This window comes from Trachurus japonicus, chromosome 6, assembly GCF_045865225.1.
Source record: "Trachurus japonicus isolate A0001 chromosome 6, Traja_1.0".
Lineage (NCBI taxonomy): Eukaryota > Metazoa > Chordata > Actinopteri > Carangiformes > Carangidae > Trachurus > Trachurus japonicus.
Genome location: NC_140912.1, coordinates 33,825,532 through 33,835,257, shown reverse-complemented (window position 1 = coordinate 33,835,257; position 9,726 = coordinate 33,825,532). Strand labels below are relative to the sequence as shown.

Below are 9,726 nucleotides of genomic sequence, written 5' to 3'. Positions count from 1 at the left end.
AACTTGCTACAGAGCATCTCCAGACTGTCCTCCACAAAACTTGTTTCTCTCATTTTTGATTAAGCAAAAATTGAGCCTACAGTGCATGAAAACGTTTGACTGTAAACGGTACTGTAAACATATACCATCAAATTCTTGCTAATTACATTTTCAAACTTCCTGAAAAAAAATGAGAATATTCTGGAGTCATGGTTGATGAAGTTTGGCAAATATCAGAATTTTAATTCAAAAACTGAATTTTTGAGAACATTTTGAATTCTGCTCTCATGGGAACAACTGCAATCAATGTGAGAGTGGGATTTATAAACATCATATTTTCTCTTATGAAGCAAAACACTTATCATTAAAAACAAATCACCAACATTTCCATGCTGTCAAGATGCAATTTATGTATTATCAGATTTTTGTTTAGATGACTGAATTTCTGACTTTTGACCATTTCATCACAACAGCTGCCCGGGCACTGACTCACCTGAGTGGATAAATGAGGCTACACAGCAGGGCTCACTACCAGCCAATTAGCTCAGTGAGTTAGGAGCTGGTTCTTGGTGTCAGAGATTGTGAGTTGGAGACCCAGCAAGGGTGATGATGATGATGACAGATCAAAATGTGAGATGTCCTCAAGCTATTTTGCTGTCTAAATGCAATTTATGTATTAACAGATTTTTGTTTAGATAACAGAAATCTGCGTTCACAACTGCTGCCCGGACACTGACTCCCTGAGTCTATTTGAGAAGACACACACCATGTCTTACTTCCAGAAAATTAGCTCACTGAGTTAGGAGCTGGTTCTAGGTGTCAGAGGTTATGAGTTCGAGACCCAGCCAGGGTGATGATGATGATGACAGATCAAAATGTCAAATGTCCTCAACACGAAACACAAGACAATTGTCCTAATGGTGGCATCACAGCAAGCTTCTAAATTTAAAAATTCAAATAGCTTGGACTGGACCATCTGCGAAGGCTCCTAACATCTTAGACTCATAGTAGATGTTTGACAAATACATATCATTATTTTACCTCAAAAACTGATTTTTCTTTTTCTGCCTACACAACAGTGAATGGCTTACTCAATTTGTGAAGCCACTGTTGATCTGCCACTTGTCAATTAGCTCAGTGCGATAGACAATGGTCTTTGGTTCCCGAGGTTGTGGGTTCAATCCTCAACTGATGCAAATTGGACATTATAAGGACAACTGTCTTGTCTTCCTATTCTCCTGTTTGTTGCTCAGAATTGCCTAAATTTGCCCAAAAGTAGCCCGGACCCGACCCATCGCTGCGCAGCAGCTATAATTATATACAATTTGATCTGCAGACGCACAGAGCCATGCGTAAAACACATATTTTGACTACTTTGTGCTGTTGCTATTTTTTTTTAAGTTACTTTTCGTTTCCTTTGGATTTTTGTGCGTATTATGGAGCCGTCCTTGTCCATGTTTGTAAGCCTTTTTACCAGGAGTAAATTCCCAAAAGTTGCAACAACTTGTAGTGATACACTGGGTTTTGCCTGGCCATAGTCTATTGGAGCTGGGGTAGTTGATTTGCAGGTTTGCTCCCCAGGCTTTTTTCATTGTGTATTAGGCCAGGGAAATGATCAATCATCCTTGTGGTTTGCGCACTTGGACGTGCGGACCTTTAATGAATTAATTCATGTTTCTTTTTTGCTGTAAGTTGTGTGCGTAATGCGTAAAAGTGCATTAGTGGGACCGAGGCTTTAAAACTCCAGGACAACTACATTGTAGTTGCAGGACAATTACAGTGTATTTGCACTCTAAGGAGGGAATAACAAAGAATACTTTATAATACAGCCCGTTACCCTCTAGTTACTGGGTAACTCTAAGACAAGTACAGTGTAGGTGCATGACAGCTACTGTGTAGGTGCAGCCTAAGGAGGGAGTAACAGCCATTACTTTATAATACAGCCCGTTACCCTCTAGTTACTGGGTAACTCTAAGACAAGTACAGTGTAGGTGCATGACAGCTACTGTGTAGGTGCAGACTAAGGAGGGAGTAACAGCCATTACTTTATAATACAGCCCGTTACCCTCTAGTTACTGGGTAACTCTAAGACAAGTACAGTGTAGGTGCAGACTAAGGAGGGGTAACAGTGCTCACTTACAGTACTTACTGTACTTAAAGTTTATGAATGATCATGGATGTGGATGTGTCATGTGTTTTCTGGTTAATAAATAATAAAAACATTTTCTAACTCTCCGAATGACTCATTATTGTGGATGTTTTACTGTATAGTTTGTGTTTTGCCCTTGGATGACAGAACTAGACTTTCATAGATGTGCATTTTAGAGAGGTAAGTTTACTACCAGCCAGCCTGTTACTGTATTGGAAAATGTCCACACTCTATACCCATTTCTCACCTATTCCAAACCATACAATTAAATAATGAATAATAAATCTCTGAAATAGAGGTGAAATGTCGCTGCTGACACTTTTGGAAAACATGGATTGCAACTGTGCTCATATTGTACAGTAGACTATTTAATTTCTAATGTACCTGGCAGGAGTTACACTGTAAGTCCGGGCAAAGTAGGATGTAATTGTACGGGAGTTACGCTCTAAGACACAACCTAGTTATACTGTAAAATGCGGGGTAATTAGTGGTGGAGTGAGCGAGAGTTACTGTGTAATTTGGTGTAAAGTATGACAGGAGTTACGTGCCAAGACGCAGCCTAGTTAAACTGTAAAACAGCAAGAGTTACCCTGTACTTCTGTGGAAGTTGGTGTGAAGCAGGATGTAAATTACGCACTAAGACGCAGCCTAGTTACACTGTAAATGCACGGGGGAAACAGGGGGGAAAGTGAGCTGCAGTTACTCAGTACTTGTGTGAAATAAGCGGCAACCTACGCGGCAAGAGAGCGGTAGGTACGCTGTAAGTCGCGGGCCGTATTATGTAGTGCTACCCTTTTTTTTTTTTACTTCTCTTTTCCGTTTTCGTGCGCTGGTGTGTTGTTTTTTTCTCTCTCTTGCTCTCTCTCTCATCATGACTCCTCATCATTAAAAGTGATTGGACGAGGGGGGGGGGCTAGAACATGCGTGGGTGGGACTCCTGGGCCTCTGTAGCCTCTCATAGGGCCATTGGGCCAATCGTCACCTCTCTGCTGTGTCTGCAGCTGATATGAGCACTGTGGGCCGAGCCGATGCATGTCTCTCTCCCTGGGCCGGGAGAGTTACAATAGGCAAGGCGAGGCATGGCGAAAAAAAAAAGTTAAATAAATAATTAAAAAACGGCCGCCTATTGGCCCATTAGTGACCGGCCCACCGGGAAAACTCCCGGTACTCCCTATGGCCAAATTTGCCCCTGGAAACCAGACCAGTTCAGGACCAGGTCTTCATTCAGCTCGTCTCTCTACACTTGTCTTCCTCTACTTTTTCTCTCTCTGCTCCTCTGGTTACTGAAGCCCCGCCCCCTTGAGGTGGTTAACCAATCAGAGCTCAGATGTGGAGCTGTGACATGTTGTTGATCCAGAAATGTCTTGACAGGAGGAAGAGGAGTGGTGTCTCTGTGGACCAGCAGCTGTCCTGCTGTGGTCTCTGTCAGGACGTCCTGAAGGATCCAGTCTCCACCAGCTGTGGACACTGGTTCTGCAGACAGTGCTTCACCTCAGACCGGGACCAGTCTGGTTCTTCAGGACCCCCCTCCTGTCCCCAGTGTGGAAAAAGACCCAGAACCAGAGGTGAGCTGCAGACAGCCAATCAGAGCAGCTGTGGACAAAGTGAGACTGGACATCTGTCTGCTGATGTGGTCATTTGTGAAACCAGGACCTGTTGTTTTCTCCAGAGTCATTGTTCCATCACACAGCACTGACATTTAAGATGATGATTCAAACCTTCCCTTTGTTGTCTGTAGTTTTTCTGTAGCTGATGAAAATGATCTGATCAGATTGTCAGACTCTCTGTCTTCAGTCTGACTCTGTCTCTTCTCTCTCAGCAGATCGTGGTCTGCAGGAGGTTTTAGATCAACATAAGATCAGTCTGAGGAGCAGATGTGAACGAGTGACTGAAGGAACTGAGGGAACAGGAAGTGAAACCCTCCTCAACAGGATCTACACTGAGCTCTACATCACAGAGGGACAGAGTGAAGAGGTTAATACCCAACATGAGGTGAGACAGCTGGAGACAGCGTCCAAGAAGAAGACCCTCCATGACACTCCAATCAAGTGCAATGACATCTTTAAAGACTTACCTGTCCAACAGAGAGAGGACGTCTCTACGGTCTCACCTGTCCAACAGAGAGAAGACGTCTCTACGGTCTCACCTGTCCAACAGAGTGAGGACTTCTCTACAGTCTCACCTGTCCAACACAGAGAGGACGTCTCCACAGTCTCACCTGTCCAACAGAGAGATGACGTCTCTACGGTCTCACCTGTCCAACAGAGAGAGGACGTCTCTACAGTCTCACCTGTCCAACAGAGACCCATCAGAGTGGTTCTGACCAATGGCGTCGCTGGCGTTGGAAAAACCTTCTCGGTGCAGAAGTTCACTCTGGACTGGGCCGAGGGCTTGGAGAACCAAGATGTCAGTCTGCTGGTTCTGCTTTCGTTCAGGGAGCTGAACCTGATCAGAGATCAGCGGTTGAGTCTTCTCAGGCTGCTCCATGTTTTCCATCCAACATTACAGAAGGTCACAGCAGAGCAGCTGGCTGTCTGTAAACTTCTCTTCATCTTTGACGGCCTGGATGAAAGCCGACTGTCACTGGACTTCAACAACAGGGAGGTTGTGTCTGATATCACACAGACGTCATCAGTCAACTTGCTGCTGACAAACCTCATCCAGGGGAATCTGCTTCCCTCGGCTCTGGTCTGGATCACCTCCAGACCTGCAGCAGCCAATCAGATCCCTCCTACATGTGTTGACAGGGTAACAGAGGTCCGAGGCTTCACTGACGCCCAGATAGAGGAGTACTTCAGGAGGAGGTCCAGTGATGAAGATCTGTCCAGAAGAATCATCTCACACATCCAGACGTCCAGGACCCTCCACATCATGTGTCAAGTCCCAGTCTTCTGCTGGATCAGTGCTACAGTTCTGGAGCACATGTTGACCACAGACCAGAGAGGAGAGCTGCCCAAGACCACGACTGACCTGTTCTCTCACTTCCTGCTGGTCCAGACAAAGAGGAAGAAGAACAAGTACGGTGAAGGACATGAGACGAGTCCACAGGAGCTGACGGAGGCCGACAGGGAAGTTCTTCTGAAGCTGGGGAGGTTGGCGTTCGAACAGCTGGAGGAAGGAAACATCATGTTCTACCAAAAAGACCTGGAGCAGTGTGGTCTGGATGTCACACAGGCCTTGGTGAACTCAGGACTCTGTACTGAGATCTTCAAAAGAGAGAGTGTGATCTTCCAGAAAACAGTCTACTGCTTTGTTCATCTGAGTGTTCAGGAGTTTCTGGCTGCAGTCTACATGTTCCACTGTTTCACCAACAGGAACACACAGGTCCTGGATAACTTCCTTGGTGTTTTAACCCTGGATGACTTCCTGAAGAGAGCCATGCAGAAATCCCTCAACAGTAGAAATGGCCACCTGGACCTGTTTGTTCGCTTCCTTCATGGCCTCTCTCTGGAGTCCAACCAGAGGCTGTTAGGAGGTCTGCTGGGTCAGACAGACAACAGTCCAGGAACCATCCAGAGAACCATCAACAACCTGAAGGAGATGAAGAGTGATAAAATCTCTCCTGACAGAAGCATCAACATCTTCCACTGTCTGACGGAGATAAAGGACCAGTCAGTTCATCAGCAGATCCAACAGTTCCTCAAGTCAGAGAACAGATCAGAGAAACTCTCTGAGATCCAGTGTTCAGCTCTGGCCTACATGCTGCAGATGTCAGAGCAGGTTCTGGACCAGTTTGATCTGAGCAAGTACAACACATCAACTCAGGGACGATGGAGACTGATCCCAGCTGTGAGGAACTGCAAGAAGGCTCGGTGAGACCAGACATAATCAATATAATTATTGATCAGTAGTTTAGATCAGTAGTTCACATAAGCAGAGTGATGAGGATCATTGTTTCCTGTAAAACTCAGTCAGAGAAGATGAGCTGAAGCTCAGATGTTCATCACATCATCACGTCCTGTCATCAGATGCATCAACTGTGTTTTTACTGCAGCTTTCATCGGATTTGATTCTGACACATTTGGTATTTTCTCTCTTCACAGACTTGTTGGTTGTTGGCTCTCAGAGAGTCACTGTGAAGTCGTGGCCTCAGCTCTGAAGTCCAACCCCTCCCACCTGACAGAACTGGACCTGAGCTACAACATCCTGAGTGATTCATCAGTGAAGGTTGTGTGTGCTGGACTGGAGAGTCCAAACGGTAGACTGGAGACTCTGAGGTGAGTTCACTGACTGGACCTGTTGGACTTTTGTCTGTGTTCAACTCAAATGTGTGAAGTTCAGTTTGAAGCAGCGACTGATTGTGACTCCATGTTACTGCAGCTGGTAGAAGGTGAAGGGTCAGAGGTCACTCAGAGGTCAGTGTGGTGATGATGATGATGATGATGAGCTGGCTCTCAGATGAAGCTGCTAACAGAACAGCTGGATCAGCCAATGTAGCAGAAGTTTTTTCTTTCTTTCTTTAACCTTTATTTAGATCTCAAAAGCCATTGAGGGTAAACCCTCATTTCCAATGACGTCGAGAGCACATCAAGTCAAAACAACAATTACATAACAATTGCAGTAATCATAAAAATACATCAAACAGCAATACGATCACGCATTATCAACAATTTTAGGATTATTTTTGAAGCAGTTGAGCAGATGTGAGCAGATGTGATGTAGATCTGAGTTTTCCCTCTTTGCTTGGTTCAGGGTCAAAGGTCAAAGCAGCTTCCCAGTGTGAGAGGTCAGGTTAAAGTCCTGTAGCTCAGAGAACAGTGTTGGTTTGATGATCCCACTGTAGAGACACTGAGGCTCATGAACATCAACACCGGGATCCACAGGAAGGAAGCTTCAGCTCATGGTCACATGACATTAAAGGAGTTTACTTCCTGTCCACAGTGTCTGTGGAGCAGCCTCTGGTCACATGACTCCACTGTCAGTGAGGGGTCAGAGGTCAGCTTCAGACAGTGGACAGTTTCTCCTGAGTCACTGTGACTGTGTCCACAGCCTCTGGACCTGAAGAAGACTAAAACTTGCTAACTGTTAGCCACCGTAGCTCAGGCGTTGGTCTCCCGTCTGATAAAAGCTGCTGTTGTTCTTCAGATGAAAGCTCATTAAGGTGTTCACCTCTCCAGTGGAGCATCACTGCAGTTGAATTAGCTGCTAAACTGCTGGACATTAAAAAGCCAGGGGACACGTCTGTGTGTTGACCATTCACCAAGGCAATGTGAACAGAAGTGCAGCTCAGACATGGTGCAGTTAAGTTAAGAGGCAGCGTAGCGTTGTGCCTTTTCACCTCCATGTGAACTCTCTGTGGGAACTTACTGCACATGTGCAAACAGCCACATACACACCGTACTGACAGAAGAGGCAGAGCAGCTCTGGGCCTTTGCTCTGTAATACTACACATGGCTGAGTGGTTTGTGCAGCTGCTGCCTGGACAGAAGCTAGCTCTGTTTACTGGCTTTTATTAGACCATGAAAATCACCACATTCTGACACATTGAACTTGTAGTAAAGTTATCTGAAAGTCCAAAAGAATCCAACTTTAGATGAAGTGAATAAATCAAAGCCCTGACTGCACGTCACTGGTTTTTAGTCCAGTCTCTGTTTCTCTTCATGTTTCACCTCCACTACAGAAACACATGTGATGTATCAGACAATAACTGATCTATAATCAATAGCTGCTGGCTCCACCTCTTTCCTGAGGCTCTGTCATGTTTATAGTGAAACATTCAAAGCCAACATCCCATAATAAGCAGGTGTGTGCTTGTGTCAGGTTTTTCTGTCTCTGAGCTTCATTCAACATGTGTTTCTACACGTTAGTTGTCATAGTAACAGAGTTCAGCCTCACATGTTGGTTGTCTTGAGCATGGTCAGTAAATCTCTGGTTAATGTGGCTGCACAACATGAGTTTGTCTGGATGGAGCCACAGGTGGAGCTGACAGGTGAAGAGGCGGAGTCACTGCGTCTGTGTTGAAGCAGCAGCAGCTTCTCATGAATATTAATGAGCTGTTTTCTCTCTATGTGACTGTTTAACCTGCTTCCTGTTGCTTCAGCTGTTGGACTTTGATTTTCTAAACTTGTTCTTTCTGAAGCTTCTTCAGCTCTGAACAGATGATGAGACACTGAACGCTGTCAACAAGGAGCTTTGTCCTCAACTCACTGCTTTTATTCTTTATTCAGATTGTGGGGCTGCAGTTTGTCAGAGATCAGCTGTTCTTCTCTGGTCTCAGCTCTGAAGTCCAACCCCTCCCACCTGAGACACCTGGACCTGAGCTGGAACAACCTGCAGGATTCAGGAGTGAAGCATCTGAGTGGTTTTCTGGAGAGTCCAGACTGTAGACTGGAGACTCTGGGGTCAGTTCACTGACTGTTACTGTTGTAGATCTTAGATCTTTGATCCACAACTGAACCTGATTGATCTTCACTCAGAACTTGAATCATTGACTTTGATGTCATGAATGAAGGACGTTTGAAATAGTTGTTGTCTCATGTTTCCACTTGTTCTTCTCTCACACTGACAATGACTCTTCACTTTCAGCTCATTTCACTCAGTCTGATCAATAATCAATGATCTGATCACTGCAGGTGTGTGTGTGTGTGTGTGTGTGTGTGTGTGTGTGTGTGTGTGTGTGTGTGTGTGTGTGTGTGTGTGTGTGTGTGTGTGTGTGTGTGTGTGTGTGATATTAATCGTCCCTTTTCTATTCTTAATAATATACAGTAGTATGTACATTCACACATTTCAATGTCTTCTCCCTAAACGTCCTCCCATACAAAGTCCCTCTACTCATTTACACACTAATCATTGATCAGGACACACACATCTGATCAATCATCAATCATTTCATCTTCTTCTTTTTTTCTTTATTCAGATTGGAGGGCTGTGGTTTGTCAGATATCAGTTGTTCTTCTCTGGTCTCAGCTCTGAAGTCCAACCCCTCCCACCTGAGAGAACTGGACCTGAAAGAAGGACCCAGCTACCTGAGCTACAACAACAAGCTGAGCTCTTCATCTCTGCAGCAGCTTCATGATCTTGTGAAGAGTCCAGACTTTCGACTGGAGACTCTGCAGTGAGTCTGATCTGTAGCTGTTTCCACAGCTGATGAGACTGTGGGAGTGAAATAAAGTGTAAAGTGCAGCAGGTGAACCTGTCAGGATGTGACATCACACATGACATCATCTATGACATCACAGACTCAGAAAACGCTGCAGCAGCTTCAATGTGTCAATCATCAGTGATCCAGTCACAGGTAAAGGTGTTGAGTCAAACAGGAACAATGAGCTTCACCTGTCACTCAAGTACAGGAAGTACTTTTACTCCACTAACTCCTAACTAAATACTTTTACTGTAAAAAGTATTTACTCTGATACTATAAATACAAGAAGTATTCACTGTGATACCTTGTAAGAAGTACTTTTACTCTGATACTGTATCTACAGGAAGTATTTTATTGTTTTACTGTAAATAAATTAAGTATTTTTACTGTTTTACTGTAAGTACAGGGAGTGCTTTTACTGTCCTACTGTAACTAAAGAAAGTATTTCTACTGCAGTGTATCATATGAAACATTTTTATTCAGGATTCCTACTCAAGTATGGAAAAGTATGGGATTA

General features: G+C 44.5%; 1 protein-coding gene across 1 annotated transcript; it reads left to right on the top strand.

Moving 5' to 3' along the window:
* Positions 1-3,950: 3,950 nt before the first annotated feature.
* LOC146986532 (protein NLRC3-like) lies at positions 3,951-7,130 on the top strand. Its single transcript, XM_085780500.1, has 4 exons — positions 3,951-4,286; positions 4,430-5,940; positions 6,172-6,345; positions 7,118-7,130. The coding sequence occupies exons 1-4, from the start codon at positions 4,161-4,163 to the stop codon at positions 7,128-7,130; spliced, it is 1,824 nt and encodes a 607-aa protein (XP_085636626.1). The 5' UTR covers positions 3,951-4,160.
* Positions 7,131-9,726: the final 2,596 nt, after the last annotated feature.